At 40.9% G+C, this 23,274-nt stretch overlaps 1 protein-coding gene across 1 annotated transcript; it reads left to right on the top strand.

Annotated features, from left to right (window-relative positions):
* Window positions 1–4,918: 4,918 nt before the first annotated feature.
* Window positions 4,919–18,819, top strand: LOC130606020 (nuclear factor of activated T-cells, cytoplasmic 3-like). Its single transcript, XM_057421932.1, has 3 exons — window positions 4,919–5,025; window positions 16,390–17,521; window positions 17,604–18,819. The coding sequence occupies exons 1-3, from the start codon at window positions 4,926–4,928 to the stop codon at window positions 17,638–17,640; spliced, it is 1,269 nt and encodes a 422-aa protein (XP_057277915.1). The 5' UTR covers window positions 4,919–4,925; the 3' UTR covers window positions 17,641–18,819.
* The last annotated feature ends 4,455 nt before the right edge of the window (window positions 18,820–23,274 follow it).

Raw genomic sequence — 23,274 nt, 5'->3', positions numbered from 1 at the left:
GTCCTTATATATTGATATATATAATGTATAATGTATACATATAAAATATAATGTAGCTGATAATTTTACATTGCTCTCAGATCATCAAGTGAAAGCAAAATACTATGTAAATCTGTGAAGAGAGCCATGCAGTTAAGTGCCAGATTTCTAGACCTTCCAGTCTTATTAACATGTGTGATGGGGGGGAGGAGGGGATTCCAACCTGCTCCATAAAACTATAGGAATATAAAGCAGCATCAAACTTTATGAGGTAATGTCTGCTTTACATGGCAGAATGTTAAACAATAAAGCAAGGCAATGATTGTTTAATGTAAAAATATACTGAAGAAAAAGATATTAAAGTGTACTAATATGACTGCAGTAAGTTTAGGAGAGCAATGAAACTTCTTGGGGGAAACTGTAAAATGGTTAAATGAGACTGTGTGACATCATTAAGTTTTTATGTAGGTATGGTTTTGTCAATGCACACCTTGTAGGCAATCTCTTTTTTCCCTTTTAAACTTTATAATCACTATTACAAATGCCCCATTGATCAAATGCTGAGCACAAGATCTAGATAGGAGTCCTGTAATTAACAGTCATGACACAGAAAGTCTGAAAAGGATGACTGCAGATTTTCACCGGAAACTTAAAATTCACCCATAGTCAGTTACATTATTCCCTTTTACTCTATCTTCTGTTACCATGTATTCTAATGCCTGAATTAGGACAACTCCTAATTTTCCTACAAAGCTTTCCAATGCTATACAATCTACTTTTGTTTTTGTTTTCCTTTTAATTCCCCAATGACAGAAGTTTCATATTTCACTCAGACACTGGTAATTAGCCAAGGAAATTATTTTAAATGCCAGATGTCACATATTAAATATAAATACCCTATGACCCTGAATGCAGAAAGCAAGCCCTTTTTCTATATGACTGCTCAATTTAACTTTCTTGAACATAGCTTCTATACTGAAATAGTGTCTTTCTCACACATAACCCCATTCTTCATGCATAAAAAATGGATGTGCCTTCTTAGCTGTAAGAGACATAAAGGTAGTGATAGTTTTTTTTGTATACCATTTGCAAATGAGTTAAAGTGTGTAAGTATACATTCACACATTTGCTACCCATAGGAAGGGGGGAGGAATCCCTATTGCTCCAAGACAAATACAGATCTGGGATGTGGCTGAAGATCCAGAATTCCTAGCTATCCAGCATAGGATGATGTGTGGAAAATAAAACACAGCACAATGCAGCCCTTAGGTTTTTGCAGCCGAAATTCACAAAATACCTAGAAAATAGCCCCAGTTTGGAAAGGATTCCGATACCACAGGAAGTGCATTCCTTCCTTCTTGAGCCACATGCAATATCTCCAGCTTCTGACCAGATCAAGGTGTATTCCATCTGGATGCAATAATGCAGCCTAAAAGCAGCAAGGACAGAAACCACCTATGCATATTAAATAAATGAACAAATGAAAGCACCCCTGCTCACAAAACCACAAGTGAAATAAATTTGCCCTTATTACTGACACTGTTTCACCTCTCAATAGCAAGCAAAAGCCAAATCAGCCATCCATGCCATGTACCTCAAGCACAGAGCTTGACATAAGTCCCTGGAAATTGATGCAAGTTCACGTCAGTCATTTCAGGGCTTCTGCCAACTCACTCTCAGTCACACCGCCAATCGTTCTTTAGCCATATAGAAAGGGATTGAAAACAGTTTTATTTTTATAAATTCAAATGGGAAGGATGCTCATTTTGGTGCAGCAGGACAGAGATAGCAAAACAAAAATTAGGGTGAAGACAAGACAAATAGAAAGGATATTGCTGGCAAGAAAGAGAAGTTCTGAACACAGATATATCTGATTTTGATATAAAAAGCTGAATGAAGATGACTGTAAATAGCTATTAATTGCTCACAATGCCACCTTAACTTCCACATATTCTGTAAATTCTTGTTAGTTAGATGGTCAAGACATAATCACTCTATTTTAGGATGTATACTTCTTTTTCTTTTTAATTAACAGCAGTAGGTAGCACTTAAAGCACTGCCTCATGACCTGCATATATCAGTTTTCTGAATGAATACTATCTCAAACAGGGGAGAGAACATTTCTTTTACAGTTAAGGGAAAGGAACAAGACAATAATATACATATTTTTCATGTAGCATTCTGTTTAGAAATATACTTGGAGCATCTTATTAAAGAACACGGGTCAAATACTTGTTTGTGTTCACATTTCCCCTTATGGAGAGGACAAGTTTGGTTGTATTTTTCTCAGGCATAACGAATAATTTACTGCTATAGCAGAAGAGGAAACTGCTAGGGTTACTCCACCTGCTGTAATCTGACGGAACAATTAACAACAAGAAAAATTCTAATATATCTGCTTTGAAAATGTGAAAGATCACCCAAAAGTTTTTAGACAAAAATAAGCTGCTAAGAGCCATTTTATAGACAGTGTATTTTACTGAATTGTTCATCATAGATCTGGTTTCATTCAAGAACGCATGATGTTTTTTCTTAACCACGGCTAATGCAATTACACATTCTTTTCCAGCTTCTCTTGTTACATGACCTTGAATTTAGAAGTAAAAATAGGCTACAGGCCAATGGGCTTCCTTCAGGAGAGGGAGTTGGCTACTCTAACAAGAGCATCAACCTTTACATATTGTAGGAACAGTAGCTGTAGTTGCTCATGCATTTTAGATAAAGAAATAGCTAGTGGTGTGGAGGAAGCGACAGCAGAAAGGACAGTGCATTAGAAGAGTAAGTAAAAGATAAACACATGGCTGCTTTGTATTCTGGGCACTAGAAGCAACTTCCCATTTTCACTTGGGCAAGCTCTTGTTGCAAGTTCTACACAGTGTTTTTTAATATGATGCTTTCTGTTTCCACTAGAATTGTGGGGTCACAAAGTAGCTTTTCACTTAGGCTTGTTTTCTTCAGCATAGATTACCCATCTTCCTCTAGGAGTGCACAGACAGAATTAATCAAACTCTTGTAAAAGCCTGCTGGACTGGGAATTTTGCACTGTAGCCAATATCTCTTCATGTCAGCCTTCTTTTCTCGCTTTCATTCAGAGTCTGTAAAGGGAACATCTAGATAGAAAGCCATGCATGGGATTATGATATGCCTAAACTGCAACAAACACAAAAAGACCCTGTGCATAGAAACAATTTGAATTATTTATGACTCAAATAGTATAAACCAATAAACCTACAATTTCCACATTCATGTACTCCAGTTAATTTTTCAACTAAGTAATTAAACCTGGTCCTTTGATGTTTAAAAGATATAGCAATGATATTTTTGATTAATGAGTTTCACAGTCCATAACATAAAGCTGTGCATATCACATAACTGCCTATAAGCAAATGGGACTGGCTGTGAGTAGCTTAATTCCTATCAATGCCCAGCTTTCAGCAGAAAGCTAAAATCTCCCCAAATTCCATAATTGAGTGCACTCAGTGATGGTTTCATTAATTTGTTCTGGGATTTCTTAGACTGTGAATTCCAGACACATCAGGCCAGTTATGGTTTCTGCACCACCATCTGCTGCTGAAAACAGATGCTCCTGCTAGAAAAAGAGCTTGAATATTTTTTTGTTTTTACCCTTTTGCTTTTCAACCTTAATGCAAGGCAAAACAGTAGGCAATGGTATGTTATTGTGCTGGCAGAGTATTCTGAAACATGTCTGTTCTTTGTGACATCTCCATAAGCTCTCTTTGTTATAGAATGTGGCTCAAATAAATTGACGAGAGCCAGACCAATGAATCAAATCGGTTTATTGAGCAAGCGACAGCAAGCAAAACAGCGCTGGGCGGCCGGGGAGTCTCTGCTCCGCCAACGGCACGCAAACCACTTCCCCAAAGTCACTGGTTTTATACTCTTCTTCATCCAATATACGTGTCACTTCCTGGCGTACTCTGCGTCTGTGTGACCTGTTGATAAGGGGTCTCATTCTGCCTCCCGGTGGGTGTGGGGAGGAAGGCTCCGGCCTGTTGATAACATGTCTCATTCTGCCTCCCGGTGGGTGTGGGGAGGAAGGCTCCTTATCTCCTTCCCCCATACATCGTTTACTTTACCGGACGCCTGCGGTCTATAAGTAAAATGTTGAAGTGTCGTAATTTTCCAGTAACTCTTAAGCAAGCAAGATTTGATTAACAAACAGGAATTTACTCATTACACCTTCATTGATGCCACACGTTACTAAGGAGTTTTTTAATTCACCTCTTCGCAGTTGCTTCTAAGGAGTCCGGAAAGTAAGTAGCTAACAACGCGGAGTCCTTCAGCCAGCATTTGTTATGCAAACTGCATTCCTCAGCCCCCGCTAACGTCCCTAATTACCCGAGTCGTTAATTGGTACAAAGAGCAGCACCTATTCACACACAATGCTTTAGCAGACTAACGCAAAACCTGTGTCCCAGAGAATTCTGGGCCGGGCCAAACGAAGGTCGAATACAACTCACTCCACTTGCCCAGCCCCTTTATGTCAGCTGGCTCTCGAGGATTGGGAGCCCGCTTCAGCCTGCCCAAGCAGCTACAACCAACTACAATATCCGAGGCGGTCTTTCCACAGCATGTGATCTGCCGCGAGGCGTCCCCCCACCTCCCTCTGTAGCGTTGGCGCGGGTCACGAGGTATCGCTGGTGTTGCTGACGTCACTGTGCGAGGGAGAGTGAGAGAAAGGTAAAGAAAGAGAGGGAGAGAGAAAAAAAGAAAGAGAAAGAAAGAGAGGGAGAAAGAGAGAGAGCCTCCTCCGCTGCCTCCTCCTCCTCCTCTTCCTCTTCTTTCTCCTCCTCTTCCTCCTCCTCCTTTTCTTCTTCTTCTTCCTCCTCTTCTTCCTCCTCCTTCTCCTCCTCCTCCCCCCTCATCCCCCCCCCCCCCCCCCCCCCCCCCCTCCACGCGCCACACTTTTCTCCCTCCTCCTCCCCATGACTACAGCAAACTGCGGCGCCGCCGATGAGTTCGACTTCAGACTGATTCTCGGGGAAGACGGCCAGCCGGGTCCCGGGCCGCCACTGGGGCCTGCAGGTGCGCTTCTCTGCTGCCGGGGGGATGTTGGCTTTCAGTTTCCTGTTTTCAGCCTAAGCCGTCCTGTCGGGACTGAGGACATTGAAGAAGCCGGGACACTCTAGGCCACCCACCGTCGGTATAACTTTCTGTGGGAAAAGTAACTCTAGAGTGGTCGTCGCGCGGGAGGAGCCTCCTCGGGTGTGGTGCTTTGGAGGGGGGTAGGGTGGTGTTGAGTTGAATCGGATCGGGTGGGCCTAGACCCTTCCCGCACGTGGGCGGCTCCGCGTCCCGGCGCAGGTAGCTGTGGGGACCTGCTCGTGATCCCCCTCGGTGCCGGTTCCGGTGCCCCTGCAGGGTTTGGGTGAGTGTTCCGTTAAACTTGGCACAGGGCACGGAGTGACAAAACTGATGGGTCTGCGTTCGAGACTTATCGGGGCTCTTGTGATGGAAAGTTTCGACCCAACTGTTCCCCGTACGAAAAGCATTGTACTTACTCCAGTGTGTTCTTAGAAACTTGGAAACAAATGGGTTTCCATTTTATTTTGTTTTGCAGTATTGGAGCCTGAAAATGCCTTTTAGAAAATCCTCATATTTCTTTAAAATGTAGAATATAAAATATTCCCTCTGAATCGTGATGTAAGGAATCAGTAAGAGCCAGCTGTGCTGTGTGTAGCTGTACCAGAGCTCGATGGCTGCGTGCTGTTTTTTCTGACTTACTTGAAATAAGTATTAATCGGTAATGCATTATCTTAAGTCTAACTGGATAGATGATAATGTAGCTCTGGAACATGACTGTCCAGGCTAAATGATGCAGCCATGTTTTGTTCTCTGATTTGGTTGTCTGCGTAAGTTGATGTCCTGGGTTCAGCAGTAGCAGTCATTTTTCTCCTTGGTAGCTGGTGCAGTGCTGTGTTTTGACTTTCGGCCTGGGAACAGAGCTGATAGCAATGTTTTGGTTTGGCCAAGGACTTTGTGAGTCTCATGCTCTGCTAGGGAGGAGGGGAAGCCGGGAGGAAGCAGAGACAGGACACCTGACCCAAACTGGCCCAAGAGGTATTCCATACCACAGCACGTCATGCCCAGGATGTAACTGGGAGTGAGCCAGAAGGGCTGGGAGACTGGAGGGTTGTAGGAGGTATCGGTCGGTGCTTGGTCGGGCTGAGGGGGGCAAGTTATCAGTCGGCTGGTGCTGAGGTGTTATGTTCTTTTCCCTTGTTATTTCCTTTATCATTGTTATTATTGGTGGTAGCAGTAGTGATTTGTGTTATACCTTAGTTACTAAACTGTTCTTATCTCAACCCGTGGGAGTTGCATTCTTTTCGATTCTCCTCTCTGTCCCTCCGGGAGTAGGGGGAGGACAAGAAAGGGGGGGAAGTGAGCGAACGAGTTACCTGACTGGGTTTAAACCACAACAGTTGATTATAAAAAATATTTGTTTGATACAGTCTGTGTGTAATCCAAAGTGAACGCTTGGGGTGGAATTCTTACGAAATCTCGAACTTTCTTGATGCTGTGATTTAGTTTTTACAGATTTCATATAAAGAGAGATTTCCTTTGCCCGTTTTCCAATTTAGTGAAATAGGAAGATGGTGTTGTTGGGAAGGGGGCCTGAATTCTGCTGACTAAATAAATGCATTACAGGGCTGGAAGAAGACAATGGGAAATGTTAACAAATTACAACAACAGTAATTATGACACCCCTATTAGTATTCTTTTAATGTAAAACTAGTGGTCTGAGCTATGTTTCTTTGTCAGTGATAGCTGAGAATGAGAAAACAAGTTGCTCAGAAAACTGGAAATACTAGTGGTACTCAATTCACTTTAATATTTGTATTTTAGTAGCATTCCTTAAAAAGCACTTCAGCTTTTACTCTAAATATAGAGAATTTTCCATGCTTGATAAGTTAAAACTGTTTTTAAGGCAAATTTGAAAATGTGATCTTTGGACCATGACCTATCTGTTTGTTGGAACTTTCGGTAAGAAATCCTGCATCTGTAACTCAGTAATTCCACTGCTTTGCAGAATACTGGAGATGGTCTTGCCTGCTGTGCACGGATGTGGTCTTCAGGGGCAAGGTTTAGAATAGGTTTCTGCCTTCAAGTATCCTATTAAAAGGATTGCCAGAGTTTAGCTGTTGATTCTGCCTTGTGTTTTTACATATGAAGAGCTAGATTGCATATAAGAGAGGATTTGTATTGGAAGTCTTATTAATTTTTTTCCTTTCCCCTTTTTCAAGTATATTAGTTATACGAACAAAAGTTCCTGTTTCTCCCCAAAGCATATACTGAATAATCCCCTACTGCCTGCTTCAGTGTTGATGTCTGTTGTGCAGCAAAGTAAGCATAAGGGATTTTTTTTTTCCTAAAATATGCTAATAATAAAATGCATAGGTCACAGGGGAAGTTGCTGAATTTGATATAAATAATATTAAAATTACTGAGTTTTCCATGATCGTGGAGAACACTTGACACTTTCTCATGCTTCATGCTGTATCTCTAGAAGTTTGGGATTGGCATCCTTGTAAAAGAGGTGTTTAGTACCAAGTTCTTGTGTAAATAACATGAAAATCTACATAAATGCTTTCTTTTATGCTGAGACTGCTTTAGTGTTCTGAGGGTTTTGCTCTTTTATATATGAGCATATATAAATTGGTAACTGATTTTTAATCAAAAGCAAGAAAAAAAAGTGAGCTATTATTTCATTTCCTTTAATATACTTTTGAGTTCTGAACTACTAAGAAAGTGCTAGTCCTAGGCAGTAATTACCCTTATTGTGACATTGAAAGGGCAATAAGAGAAATTAAATCAACTGGAATTCTGAGTAGTTGTACAGGACAGTTTTTGTGGGTTGCTGAATAGTAGAACTAGCATACTTAGTTTTGTGCTAAGTGCAGGACTAATGTTCTGCAGTAGTGCTTGTGTGCTTGATCTGGAAGTTGTGGCTTGTGCTGCAGAGGGGAATGCATGAAAGATGTTTTAAGGATGTTGAAAGTCTGTACTTTAATATTGCAGTCTTTGCAGCATCCTTCACTTGGAATCAGAGGGATAGCCTATTTCATACAGCTTGTGAGCTGAAGTAGGAATTTGCTCAGGTGATTGGTAAATAAGAGATCTTCAAAAGTTTTTTGGATACTTTTAAGTGAAAGTTAGGTACTAAGAACTTTCTGCAAAATCTTGTTCTCTTTTTCTCTGATAGTTTAGTGTCATTGTCCCAAGGAAAACAGAAATTGTCACTTTGATATTGTAGTGCTCAGCACTCAAAACAGGATGTGCAGTTCTAGGTACTATGAGCTTGTTCTTTTTCTGACAAAATAATTTGGGCTCCCAGTGCCCAAAGGAAAAATGCTGTAGAGTACTCGGAAGGGAGCCAAATCTCTTTGTTCTTCTCTTCCTTGCAGAACTGTTTGGTTAGTTGCAGTAGCATCTTACTGCATCTTGCCACCTTATATCAGTTATGTTTGAAATGCCTAAATAAACATTTGAATTACAGTATTGTTCAGGTCCTGTACAGCCTACCAAAATAGATTGTCATGTAACGAACTTTGTCAGTTAATGTATTTGAGATGCCACCATGTTTGGCCCTTTTAATGAAGAGAGTTTGGGGATGCAATATGTGACATTGGAAAAATTGAATTTATCTTTAATATTTTTCTAATGATACCTCCAGTTTTGCAATGCTATACAGTATAATTTTGGGAAGTTTGCCTAGAATTTATTAAGCATTAAGCAAGCAAACTGCATTAAGGTCTTCACACTACTTTAAAAATTTCTACTGAGAATGCAATATGCTGTTTAACGTCAAACTGTGCGAAAGAGGAGCAGATACAAGTTGCTGTGATTACCTATTTTTTTTTTTTTTGAGGATTCACCTAACTTAACAAATGAGTTTTTATAAAGGTAAGGGCCTTTAAAGAACTTGGAATATGTAGTACTAAACTGGAAATTCAGGATCTTGTAAGGTTCTGTAACATCCAAAGTTTATTTTTTGTTAGTTTGTAAAATGGGGACTAACTTAAAATTAGAAGCTGCAAATGGTTCAATATTCAGAAAATTATTTAATTACTTGGGAAATTCTGAGTGACGAATTATTGATACTGCTGTTTAGAGTCCTGTCTAAAATGTTTTACTGTGACTTAATATTTGGTTAAGTAATACTATTTAGTAATCTTGTTACAGATGAGTCTTACAATCTCTCTTACTTTTCTCCTGAACAGTATGGTATGAAAAGTATTGAAAATATCCCTATCCTGTGATGAATTCAGTGACAGTTCAAAACATTTTTGTGAGCTAGAGCCTCACTCTGGATAAGGACATTTGACCTGGCTTTGGATCTTTAGTTTATTTGAAAACATCTTTTTTTTTAATTTTTTTTTGAGTTTTTTCCTCTCTAGCCTAGAGCTGTTAGTTTACTGGTTTGAGGTTGTTACTGAATATCGGGATTGAAATATACATTTTGCTGTTGTGACTGTCGAAGTAATACCTGATCTTTTCATTTGAAGGTTTCTGTGTCTGACCTGCTTTCTGTGAGCTGCTTGGGCTGCTCAGCATTTGCCTCCTGCCCATATGTTAAGTGCTCTGACTGTTCATGTGTTAAGGCCATTGATTTTTTTTCTTAGTAGCTAGGCAGAGATCTCTGTAGAACTGGCACTATGTACGTGTCATTTAGTTTAGATGTGTAGCAAAAGTCTTAAAACCAATGATTTGTACTGAAATACCACCATAAAACTAGTCTTTATAGCTTTGCCTTGATGGTTAATATGTGTTCTTCACTTCTTAAATGTGTGTTCGTGACAGGGATTGCTGGTAGAGAATAGAAAACAGTCTAAGCTATTTGCAGAAGTTTGCAGTATGCTTGAACTTTTTGTTGTTTTCCCTAAGATGGTGATTAAAGTAAGCAATACTAAGAAAGCCAAGCTGTGGTAGGAAAGAGAGTAGGCTCATAATTAGACTGAGTGCAAAATTAAGGGCTGGATGCTGGCAGTAATTGTGAACCTCAGGTGTGAGCTGACTGAGGGTTGCTCTTGTTAAAATTAATTTTTGTGATCACAAATACTTTTGATCCAGAACTGCTACAAAGTGGGAGTTGTTGCCTAAAGCTGCTCTAGTGGGCCAGAGAAGTACGTAGAGCAGACTTGGCAGGAAGCCCAGTCTGCAAACCAACATCCAAGTCTTTGCATTTGTCTGGGCATGCCATGAGGGGTTAGAATGACAGTGGAATTTGAGTGAAATGATCAGTAAGGCTAAGTAAAATTGCAAGGCAGGAGCAAGCTTATTAGCAAACCAACATTTTCTTCTACCTTTAATACACCCATCTGTGAGTATTCTTGTGAAATACTGGCAAAAATAGAACATTAAGAAAATTGTGGAACTGTTCAAAGTCATTCAGGGAATACCAGTTTAAATCTGAAGAACTGCGGAACTGGTTGATGTGCAGGCCACAACACAGCCTGAATATCTGCTTGTGAGTTAACCAAACAGCTGAATTTAATCATTTACATGGCTCTTCTGATTAAATGTCTTGGTGGCACTGAATGCTTATGGTTACTTTTGGGACAAAGGATGATAGGTGTGGCAGAAGACACTTTTGTCAGTTTTCTTTGGGGAGCCCAGCCCTCATTTTTATGTACTTGGGTGAAAGAGAGACGAATCGGCTTTCTGAGGATCTGACTACAAACCCATGATCTATCAGCAATAAATTAATGAAAATAGAACTTTGGGTTTAGCTTGGGTTTGTGTTGTGTTGCTGTTTTGGTTGTTTGGATTTTTTTGTTTAGGGTTCTTTGTGGTTTTTTTTTGGGGTGGTTTTGTTTGTTTTTTCTTTGTGTGTGTTCTGTGGGATTGTGGTTTTTGATTTTCTGTTTTTTTGTTTTGTATTTTTAGCAGAAATAAATTTTATTTGAGGCTGCATAAAACATATTTGTAGACAGAAATGTGGGCAGGTACTCACAGCTAATTTATTACTCCAAGGAATTTAAATTATATTATTCCTATTAATCTAAAGATTGCTGGTTTAAAAAATGGCTCTCGGACTGCATTTTGAAGATGAGTCATCACTTCTAAAAAATGAGAAATATTTTTAATATAGCAAAATTGCTGAATGGTGTTGAATTGTTCTGGATTTTTTTTTAACAAGTTGGTGGAGAGATTTATTTTTGAAATATAAATATTCCTCTTTGGACTTAACTCTTAGGTCCTTTCAAACTGTTTTTTTTCCACTTTCTTATGTATGAGGCTCTTCAAGATTGCAGGAGGCAAATAATTTTCAATTCAGTGCTTAATGAGTGTCTTCATGTTTTAGTGGCTGCTAACTTTGCATTTTGGGAACAAGTGCTGGGAGAAATGCACTACTGTGTTGTGTGTTGCTAAACTTGGTCTGTAAGGTTGTGTTTTCCTGTTCCACCTTGCTACCTAAATTGCTGTCACAATTTATACTTTTTTAGTATCATATTTGGTGGCTTACTAGCCAGTTATACTCTTATAAACTAATGCATAGCTGTGGTTTATGGGGGTTTGTGTGTTTTAAGTTGCTGTTTAAGCTTGTAGGAAGTGTCTCTGGAGAGCTTACAGCTAGCAATGGAAAAACTGGAGTTCAAATATGCAGTTAGAGAGCTTTAATGTGGTAGCATACCAGGAAGAATTCTCATCAGTTGCCTTTTTAAATACATAAAAGGAAAGCTATGACTATTGGGTATTTTGGTCCTAGTGGACGACAGGATGACCATGAGCCAACACTGTGCCCTTGTGGCTAAGAAGGCCAATGGCATCCTGGGGTGTATTAGAAGGGCAGTGGTTAGTAGGTCGAGAGAGGTCCTCCTTCCCCTCTACTCTGCCCTGGTGAGACTGCATCTGGAATATTGTGTCCAGTTCTGGGCCCCTCAGTTCAAGAAGGACAGGGACCTGCTGGAGAGAGTCCAGCGCAGGGCAATGAAGATGATTAAGGGAGTGGAGCATCTCCCTTATGAGGCAAGACTGAGGGAGCTGGGTCTCTATGGTTTGGAGAAGAGGAGACTGAGGGGTGACCTTATTAGTGTATATAAATATATAAAGGGGGAGTATCAGGAGGATGGAGCCAGGCTCTACTCAGTGGCAAACAATGATAGGACAAGGGGTAATGGGTACAAACTGGAACACAAGAGGTTCCACTTAAACTTGAGAAGAAACTTCTTCTCAGTGAGGGTGACGGAACACTGGAACAGGCTGCCCAGGGAGGTTGTGGAGTCTCCTTCCCTGGAGACATTCAAAACCCGCCTGGACGCATTCCTGTGTAACATTATCTAGGTGTTCCTGCTCCGGCAGGGGGATTGGACTAGATGATCTTTCGAGGTCCCTTCCAATCTCTAGCATACTGTGATACTGTGATTTTGGGTTCTTTGTGAAGATTAAGACTCCTCTTTCATCCCCAGAAGTATATGAACTGCTGCAAATCAGTAGGATACTAGAATTAAAAAATTGAGCTGCATATGCTTTTTGTTCTTATTTACAGGTATTTCTGTCATGACAGCTGAAAAACAAGAGGTTGTAATTCTCCTAAGGTTGGGAGTGGAGACAGATTAAATGATTTGCCTGCGAATACACATGATGTCTGTGGCAATGGTCAAGTCTTTCCTCATGCTATTTAAAGGACTTGATTGATACTGTTTTCACAGTAATATTTTTATAAGACCTAGGTCGTGTTGCACTTTCTTAGTACCTTATAACAACTCCTATTGTCTGAACCTGTTTGCTTATGGGCTCACAAACCTAGAATAATATTTTGGATAATTTTGGCACAGGGCTCATATTCAGACATTTGATAGTAATTGACCTTCCTTCTGTAGAGAAGTCTGGCTCACTGAACAGTTGCACATGTGCATGTGCCAGTACATCGATCCTTTAGGAGTGAACAACTGGTGGGCAAGCATTCCAAGTCCCGAATGTACAGTCTGATATGGCAAATAGTGAGCAGAATGTACTTTAGGCGCAGTTGTTCTGGGTATTATTTAATTATATTCTCCAGTTAGACAGCTTATGTTGAAGTGTAGTTAGCAGCTTAGTAAGCTATGAGCCAGTGTTGTTTTTAATACTGAACAGGAGCTTCTGTAAACTAGTCTTTCCTGACTGTAGCAAATGTACATTCAAAATGACAGACCTCCTGCTTCTCATGGATTAAGGATGATACAGATGTCTGATGTAAGGTCTACAGCTTTATATAGTTTATAAGCACTTTGTGAATATAGAGCATCTGCTGACTTCATGACCCCTCAGCAGTAAACCTGATCTCAGCAGGGTGGGGAAGAAGGCTTCACTAAATTTCTGAAGACTCAGTGGATACTACCAGTGCATGGTAGTGTTAAAAGTCCAAAGTTAAAGCAAAGCTTGAGTTGCTTCCTGTGCTAGCTATCCAGAAGACCTCCTTTGATAGTAAAACAAAATTTGTTTGACATGGTTTTGTTCTTGGCAAACATTGACTTGTTTTGTTTCCTTGTCTCCTTTTAAATGCTTACTGGAACAAATAGCCTATTAATGTTACTTCTAAACCTGAAGTTAAACTTACTGGCCCATAATTTTTCAGTACTTTTTAACCTTTTATTTAGTCTTCTTCACTTTCCATTGCTATTAACTTTGTAAACAATTTACTCAGTTGACTTTACTAAAGGAAAAGCATTTAACACACCTGCCTTTTCAGAGTCATGGCAGGCTTTTGATGTGAATGGCACTGCTTCTCTTGGTCTTTGTATTTTGTTGTGTGCTTGTGGTGGCTTTTATGCTCTGCCTTAGTAATCTGACCTAGTATTTGTTTCTTGAATGCTTCTTATATTTTTATGGGCAGTAAAGGCCTCATGACTTGGCCAACTCCACTTCTTTATTTCCTTTGCTCACCCAGTAGGATGGTTTGGATATAATGGCCCTCCTATTAAGTAACCAGATTTCCATAACTCAATTTTTTCCCTTTGGCTTCTCCATAACTTTCTTTGCCTGGCACTTGCCTATTGTGAGACTTGCCCGAATTTGTTTACTCTCTGCGTTCTTGAAGACCTGTGTTGGAGCTTTTTGAGCCATTGTCACTCCTTTCCATCTTAAGTGTTATTGGCTAGGTTGGGTTTGGTTTTTTTTGGTGGGTGTTTTTCTCCCCCCCCCCCTTTTTCTCATTTCTTTTGCCCAAGTTACATTCATCTTTCTATGTTTACTACTTCCTTCAAATTTTAGTGCTCTTCCAGATTCAGAGCAGCCCTGTGGAGAAGGACTTGGGGGTGTTGGTTGATGAGAAAATGAACATGAGCCAGCAGCCCAGAAAGCCAACCATATCCTGGGCTGCATCAAAAGGTCGAAGGAGATAATCCTGCCCCTCTCCTCTGCTCTCATGAGACCTCACCTGGAGTATTGTGTACATTTCTGGTGTCCTCAGCATAAAAAGGACACAGAACTGTTGGAACAAGTCCAGAGGAGGGCCATGAGGATGATCGGGGACTGGAGCACCTCCCATACGAAGATGATAGGCTGAGAAAGTTGGGGCTGTTCAGCCTGGATAAGAGAAGGCTGTGTAGAGACCTTATAGCAGCCTTCCAGTATCTGAAGGGGGGGCTATAGGGATGCTGGGGATGGACTATTCATTCGGGGCTGTAGTGACAGGACAAGGGGTAAGGGGTTAAAACTTAAACGGGGGAAGTTTAGATTGGATATAAGGAGGAATTTCTTTATTGTTAGGGTGGTGAGGCACTGGAATGGGTTGCCCAGGGAGGTTGTGAATGCTCCATCCCTGGCAGTGTTCAAGGCCAGGTTGGATGAAGCCTTGTGTGGCATCGTTTAGTGTGAGATGTCCCTGCCCATGGCAGGGGGGTTGGAACTTGATGATCTTAAGGTCCTTTCCAACCCTAACTATTCTATGATTCTCTCTGCAGGGCAAACATAATTATTGGTGAACGGTCTAATAGAATTAATGACATGATTTGTAAAGGTCATAGTAGTTAGTGTTGCCCTTTTCATGATCAACTGACAGGTTATTTTAACACATCACTCTAAGAAGGGGGGGGTGGGGGTTGTGTGTGCAAACTGAAATAAAGCTATCTGTTTAATGATCATGTCTAAAAATGGTTCATATGATTTAGACTTCCAAATACATTGTTTCTACAGTCTTAAGCATGCTTTTGGGATTTGGTGTTTGTTAGATGCATAGTTCTTACCCTAGGTCTCTAGCTTCCTGTTTGAGTGTGTGCATGTGTGCTGCTGGGGAAGGGTAATGAGGAGAGCACAGTGCCGAGCTCATTAGACATTGTTTGTTGTGGAGAGGGACCAAAGAAGCCTGAGACAGAAGAGTGCTCTCCTGCCTTCTCCACCTCTTCCTCAGCTCTTCCCATCTGCTGTTGATAATTCTGTGCTAGTCTGATCTCTCTACCTCAACTCTGTGAAACTTAAATTTTGAACATATATCTGCATTTTGTAAATTCCACTGAAATTGAAAGTTGACAACTTAAGTATTTTAAGATTTCTTGAATATTGATGCACACAAAGTAGGACTCTGCAACAGACAAATGTCTCATACTAGAAGTTAATTCAGTATTGAGAAGTGGGGCAAGAAAACCTGCTTTGGTTCTGTGAGACAAAGCTGCTGATTGCATTAACTGGACTTGCACTCCCTCTTCCCTCTCAGTTGCTTGTTTTTCTTTAGAATATTTCCTGTGTTCTGGATAAGTTAATGGGATCTGATAATATTTTTTGGAGCTTTTGTTCTGTTTTGCTGAACAAATCGTGCTCAAACTTCATGAAACTGCACTTGAAAAATTATATTCTATGGGATGGACACTTGAGAGTTTCTAAGCAACAACAAAAATATTCTTTGTAATATTTTTAATAATCTTTGTTAGGTCTCTTGAATATTTTTAGTTGTTTGTAGTCTTCATTGAAGTTTGAGTCACTGTAAGATGCTTTCTGGTGTTAAATTCTGGTGCTTTTATCTCCTTTAAGTATTGCCTAGTGGGCTTGCAGAAAGTATAGTATGGTTCATGTCCAATATATTTTTAATTATGATTAAAAATGTTTATGAATGGAATGTAGTTATGATATAGAAAGTTTGAATTGAGTGTTCCGCCTTAGATACTTTCAAGATTTTAAACCCATTTTCTGAGTATTTTATATTTTCAGCAACTGAAGATGTGTATAAACTATGGAATCTGATTGAAAACAAGGTTTGTGACACAAAGCTACGCTGTAGTCCTATTCAGCTGTAAATATGGTTGGGGAAATTTTAAAATCAAGCATTAGCTTTATTTTGTGTGGGTAATGTGATGGGAAATGCCTAGAATGTTGAAAACAGACCGTATCTGTGGAACAAAGGGGTTTGTTTATGGCGTTTTTACAAGTGTTGCATTCTGACTGTTCCTTTTTTTTTTTTAATGTTGTTTTCAGATCTTGAGTCAGATGACTGTGCATCCATAGACATCTTTAATGTAGACCAACCATCATCCCCTGTAAATCAGCCAATTTGTATTCCTTGCCATGGATTGCAGTCTCACTTCTCTCCTCTTTCACCACCACCAAGACTTCAGAGTCATAAGAACTATGAAGCAACTGGTGAGGTACCAGAATCCAAATATAATCCGCTAGGTGGATCCAAACCCTTTGAGTGCCCTAGTATTCAAATTACATCTATTTCACCTAACTGTCATCAAGGGATTGAAGCCAATGAAGATGAATTGCACGCAAATAACACAGAAAATGAGTATATGGAAAGGCCTTCACGGGACCATCTCTATCTTCCTCTTGAACCATCATATAGGGAATCATCCCTTAGTCCAAGTCCTGCCAGCAGCATTTCATCCAGAAGTTGGTTTTCAGATGCTTCCTCTTGTGAATCCATTTCCCACGTTTATGATGATGTAGACTCAGAGCTAAATGAAGCGGCTACTCAAATTACCCTGGGCTCTCCTTTGGCATCCCCTGGTGGTTCTCCAAGAGGCCCCAGTGATGAATCTGGACAGCAGCCATATGGATTTGGGCATGCCTTGTCACCTAGGCAGTCTCCCTGTCATTCTCCTAGAACTAGTATTACAGATGAAAATTGGCTAAGTCCTAGACCAACATCAAGGCCCTCATCAAGACCTACATCCCCCTGTGGGAAGCGACGACACTCTAGTGCTGAGATTTGCTATGCTGGTTCTCTCTCCCCTCACCATTCTCCAACTCCATCACCTGGCCATTCTCCCAAAGGAAGCATAACAGAAGACACCTGGCTAAACACTTCCATCCATAACATACAAGGCCTTAATTCTGGCCTTTCACCATTTCAGTGTTGTACAGAAACTGATATTCCTCTAAAAACAAGAAAGACCTCAGAGGATCAGACTGTCACTTTATCTGGAAAAATAGCTATCTGTTCTGAAGAACAGGGTAACTTACCATCATCCCTTGAAACTGCAGTAGATGACTGCTCTGGATCTCAGCACACCTTGAAAAAAGATTTGCCTGGAGAACAATTTCTTTCTGTTCCTTCACATTTTACTTGGAGCAAACCAAAGCCTGGTCATACTCCTCTATTTCGGTAAGTGATTAAAAAGTCCTTCTCTCCCATTTGTCGCCTCCTGTGCATCTTAAATAGACATGTAAATGTGCTTGTATTTCAGTGATGTATTAAGACTTCTTAAGGAAAACTACTTCTAGGCAGGTAGGTGATATAATTAGGAAAACCAATTTGAGACACCGAACATCCATCTTTTTCTTTTAAGAATACAATAGATGCCTTGTAACATCAGATTAGTTTTATTTAAAGATAGTTTGTTTGCATACATACACAGAGCCCAGCTGAATCAAATGTCTGCAGATTTTCTGTGCTCTTTGCTGTTCGGTCTGAGCAGTTAACATTTTTAATATAGCTAAAGAAATTCATGAGTTTGTAAAACTGTGAGACTGCAGAAAAAAGTAGAGAGCTTATTTGCTTTTGGTTTTACTTGCTTCTTTGGGCTGATAGAATTCTAGAAATAGAATTGAGAAAAAATTTTTATGCCATACTGAAAATCATCCAGAAAGAATTGATTGCTGGGCTGTAGTTCCAAGGGCATTTCCACCATCATGGTGCTGAGTTAACTAGATCTTTTCCTTTTGTAGTCCTTTCATGTGCTAGCAGGAGGATTTGTGGAGGCTCAGAAGAGGGAACTAGTTCACTCTGGGGAGGAAAATTCACCCTCTTTCCCATTCTGTTACCTTTTAGATGGAACAGTTCTGTGATCTTTCCAACTGTATAGCGGTGTGTGGAGTAGAAATGAGAACTCCTTAAGCAGCATTGCTGTTGGATGGATGGATGGATGCTATGATTACTTGTTCAAGTTATCTATTTGATTCCTGAACCTTTCCTTGCTCTACTAGGTTTTAAAAATAAGGGGTAAGGAGGTACTGGGAGCTGCGGGCATATTTTATGTAGACATTTTGTAAGAAAACTATATCTGATTAATGTCTGTAAAGCACAGTTATCTGTATAAAAGCTATATTATAGGTTTAAATGTTAGTGTTTCCATGCTGTTCTGTATTGATTATTAAATAACTGATTAAAATAGTACCATTCTGTCTGCAGGCAATGCTTAAGATTTGCTCTTCAAGGATGTAGTGGATGAAGCAATTCCTCTTTCTTAAAGTGGGGGCCAGGGGGTAGGGTAGGATCCTCCACATACTTTAATTTTAAAAAGGCAAACTTAAATACTGAAAGTTAATGACAAAATAGAATGTTCTTATTGCAAATTCATCCTTGCAAAGTGCTTGTTTTCATTCTGTATTTTTAATTTTAGAAAGAATGGCTCAGAAAATATTAATGGTTTTGAAATTCCCCCACCTCCTCCCCCAAAGTAAGCAAAGCAAAATAAAATATTTTCAGGGTACAGTGAAACTTCCTTAAAACAAGCAAATAATAGCTTTAAGAGTTTCCTGAAGGGTAGCTTCTTATGGATGCAAACAGATTTCAGTGTCCATCTGAATTCTAACAATGAACATCTTAGGTTTACTGCTGAATGTATTCCTGTGTGTTGGGTTTTATTTATTTATTTAACATCCTTCCACATCTGTTTATGAACATGATCTTTAACAGTAAAGACTCAAAACTGCTAGATGGAAAATTCTGTTTTACTAGATATGCAAATACTGTGTTGACAGATACGTTTACTGTCATAGAATCATAGAATAGTTAGGGTTGGGAAGGACCTTAAGATCATCTAGTTCCAACCCTCTTGCCATGGGCAGGGATATCTTGCACTAAACCATGTCACCCAAGACTCTGTTCAACCTGGCCTTGAACACCGCCAGGGATGGGACCTTTACCATTTCTGTGGGCAACCTGTTCCAGTGCCTCACCACCCTCACAGTAAAGATAGTTTATATCTAACCTGAACTTCCCGTTTTACTTTAAACCCATTACCCCTTTCCTGTCACTACAGTCCCTGATGAAGAGTCCTTCTCCAGCATTCTTGTAGGCCCCCTTCAGATCCTGGAAGGCTGCTATGAGGTCTCCATGCAGCGTTCTCTTCTCCAGGTTGAACAGCCCCAACTTTCTCAGCTTGTCTTCATATGGGAGGTGCTCGAGCCCCCTTGTAGCTGTTTTTTGGGTTTTCTTTAATTATGTTGCATTTTGTTCATCTCTTGGTAAAAGGTGTTCAGTCTGTTGCTAGAATCTTTTCATTCTAACTAAAAGAATAACTTTTTTTTTCTTAATTGTGTGGGTTTGAATTAGATTATAATTATGTAGATTACTCGGCAGTCTGAACTTGCCGTTTTTGTCAGCTCACAGGCTAACATAGTTTGTTAATGGTGAGCAGTACTGAAGGGTAAAAGCACATGAACATATAGGCATGAGGCCAGATGGGGTGTGGATCTATGGTTCTTCTGTAGTATGACTATATTAGTTACAAAAGTAGATATTAAGTTTGCTTCCTGTTGTAGTGGGGGGAACTGAGCAGAACTGAATAAAAATTTTACTGTTTGCATTAAGAAATAAAAGTATTTTTTAAATGTCAGAATTTAAAGTTGGCACTGAAGAACTTCTCTAATTATAAAATGGGCAAATAGGCAGAAGATAGACTCTACACCTATTCACAAGTAAACTCAATTAAATTATTAAACTGTATACATTTGCTGCCAAAAATATATTCTGACTATTGAGTTAGTGGAAATGGCTGCACTGGCAGCTGTATCCTCAGTGAAATGTTAAATTACTTAGCAGTTGTAGCCTGTTCCATAGATGCTGTGAAGGTATGCATCTTCAGTATATTAAAATATTTCTATCTGCCATGTAATATTTTATAATTTGATGCTTATAAAGTAGGGGAGCTAAGTTGACTTTTATGTTTTATTAATAAAAATAAAATGCAAGAAGATCCACTGTTTCTTACATAGTTTATGGCAGATGCCAAAAGTGACTACGTCAGTTGTCATAGTTAACTATATAAATTGCAATTAATATCTATTACATATTCTATGTAGTAGTATATTGTTGTCCTGGGTTCAGCAGTAGCAGTCATTTTTCTCCTTCTTGGTAGCTGGTGCAGTGCTGTGTTTTGACTTTCGGCCTGGGAACAGAGCTGATAGCGATGTTTTGGTTTGGCCAAGGACTTTGTGAGTCTCATGCTCTGCCAGGGAGGAGGGGAAGCCGGGAGGAAGCAGAGACAGGACACCTGACTCAAGCTAGCCAAAGAGGTATTCCATACCACAGCACGTCATGCCCAGGATGTAACTGGGAGTTAGCCGGAAGGGCTGGGAGACTGCGGGGTTGTAGGAGGTATCGGTCGGTGCTTGGTCGGGTTGGGGGGGTGAGTTATCAGTTTTCTGATGGTGAGGTCATGTATTCTCTTCCCTTGTTATTTCCTTTATCATTGTTATTATTGGTGGTAGCAGTAGTGATCTGTGTTATACCTTAGTTACTAAACTGTTCTTATCTCAACCCGTGGGAGTTGCATTCTTCTCGATTATCCTCTCTGTCCCTCTGGGAGTAGGGGGAGGGAAAGAAGGTGGGGAGTGAGCGAACGAGTTACCTGACTGGGTTTAAACCACGACAATTGTTAATAAACTTTTTTAAATATCTTGATTGCATTATCAAGCCCAAAGTAGTTGTCGTGGTTTAAACCCAGTCAGGTAATTCGTTCGCTCACTTCCCCCCCTTTCTTGCCCTCCCCCTGCTCTCGGAGGGACGGAGAGGAGAATCAAAAGAATGCAACTCCCACGGGTTGAGATAAGAACAGTTTAGTAACTAAGGTATAACACAAATCACTACTGCTACCACCAATGATAATAATGATAAAGGAAATAACAAGGGAACAGAATACAACACCTCACCACCCGCTGACCGATAACTCGCCCCCAAGCCCGACCAAGCTCCGACCGATACCTCCTCCAACCCTGCAGTCTCCCAGCCCTTCCGGCTAACTCCCAGTTACATCCTGGGCATGACGTGCTGTGGTATGGAATAGCTCTTTGGTCAGTTTGGGTCAGGTGTCCTGTCTCTGCTTCCTCCCAGCTTCCCCTCCTCCCTGGCAGAGCATGAGGCTCACAAAGTCCTTGGCCAAACCAAAACATCTCTATCAGCTCTGTTCCCGAGCCGAAAGTCAAAACACTGCACTGCACCAGCTACCAAGGAGGAGAAACATGACTGCTACTGCTGAACCCAGGACAGTAGTGCATGAAGTAAACTGGAGTATTGATCCAGCAGCATGCACACTTGGCAGCAATAACCTGACCCCTGGTAGAAGTGGGGGTAACTTGCCTCCTATGTGACACGGTGTGAAGTGTGCAGATAGCACCTTCTTCTCTGAATGCTATCTGAAGGTTTGTAATCAAGTTCAGCTATCAACTCCTGACCATGTTTTCCTTCTTTCTTCTGTGTTCAGTAAGTATGCAATACTTAGCAACATTTAAAATTGTGGAACATGCTTTTGAGCTTTTTAATAGTAGTTCAGATGCCATCCAAACACTTTTCACAGTATCACAGTATGCTAGAGTTTGGATCACAGTATGCTAGAGATTGGATCAAAAGATCATCTAGTCCAATCCCCCTGCCGGAGCAGGAACACCTAGATAATGTTACACAGGAATGTGTCCAGGCGAGTTTTGAATGTCTCCAGGGACATTACCCCTTGTCCTATCATTGTTTGCCACTGAGTAGAGCCTGGCTCCATCCTCGTGACACTCCCCCTTCATATATTTATATACACTCATAAGGTCCCCCCTCAGTCTCCTCTTCTCCAAACTATAGAGACCCAGCTCCCTCAGTCTTTCCTCATAAGGGAGATGCTCCACTCCCTTAATCATCTTCATTGCCCTGCACTGGACTCTCTCCAGAAGCTCCCTGTCCTTCTTGAACTGAGGGGCCCAGAACTGGACACAATATTCCAGATGCGGTCTCACCAGGGCAGAGTAGAGGGGAAGGAGGACCTCTCTCGACCTACTAACCACCGCCCTTCTAATACACCCCAGGATGCCATTGGCCTTCTTAGCCACAAGGGCACAGTGTTGGCTTATGGTCATCCTGTTGTCCACTAGGACCCCCAGGTCCCTCTCCCCTACACTGCTCTCTAACAGGTCGTTCCCCAACCTATACTGGAACCTGGGGTTGTTCCTGCCCAGATGCAGGACTCTACACTTTCCCTTGTTATATTTCATCAAGTTATTCCCTGCCCAACTCTCCAGCCTGTCCAGGTCTCGCTGGATGGCAGCACAGCCTTCTGGTGTGTCAGCCACTCCTCCCAGCTTAGTGTCATCAGCAAACTTGCTGATAGTACACTCAATTCCCTCATCTAAATCGTTGATGAATATATTAAATAATACTGGTCCCAGTACTGATCCTTGAGGCACTCCACTAGTTACAGGCCTCCAACTAGCCTCCGCCCCATAGACTACAACTCTCTGGCTTCTCTCCTTCAGCCAGTTCACAGTCCACCTCACTACCTGATCATCCAGACCACACGTCCTCAATTTAGCTGTGAGGATGCTGTGGGAGGCTGTGTCAAATGCTTTGCTGAAGTCAAGGTAGACCACATCCACCGCTCTGCCATCATCCATCCACCGTGTTATTTCCTCATAAAAGGCTAAGAGATTGGTCAAGCATGATTTCCCCTTGGTGAAGCCATGTTGACTGCCCCTCATAACCCTCTTATCCTTGATATGCCTTAAGATGGCACCAAGGATAAGGTGTTCCATCACTTTCCCAGGGATGGAGGTGAGGCTGACCGGTCTATAGTTACCCGGGTCCTCCTTCTTGCCCTTTTTGAAGACTGGAGTGTCATTTGCTTTCCTCCAGTCCTCAGGCACCTCTCCCGTTTC

This window comes from Pezoporus wallicus, unplaced genomic scaffold, assembly GCF_028554395.1.
Source record: "Pezoporus wallicus isolate ANWC-B61680 ecotype Strahan unplaced genomic scaffold, APGP_CSIRO_Pwel_v1 contig_3787, whole genome shotgun sequence".
Taxonomy (NCBI): Eukaryota; Metazoa; Chordata; class Aves; order Psittaciformes; family Psittacidae; genus Pezoporus; species Pezoporus wallicus.
Note: the sequence above shows the minus strand (reverse complement) of the source record. Positions and strands in the feature narration are given on the sequence as shown.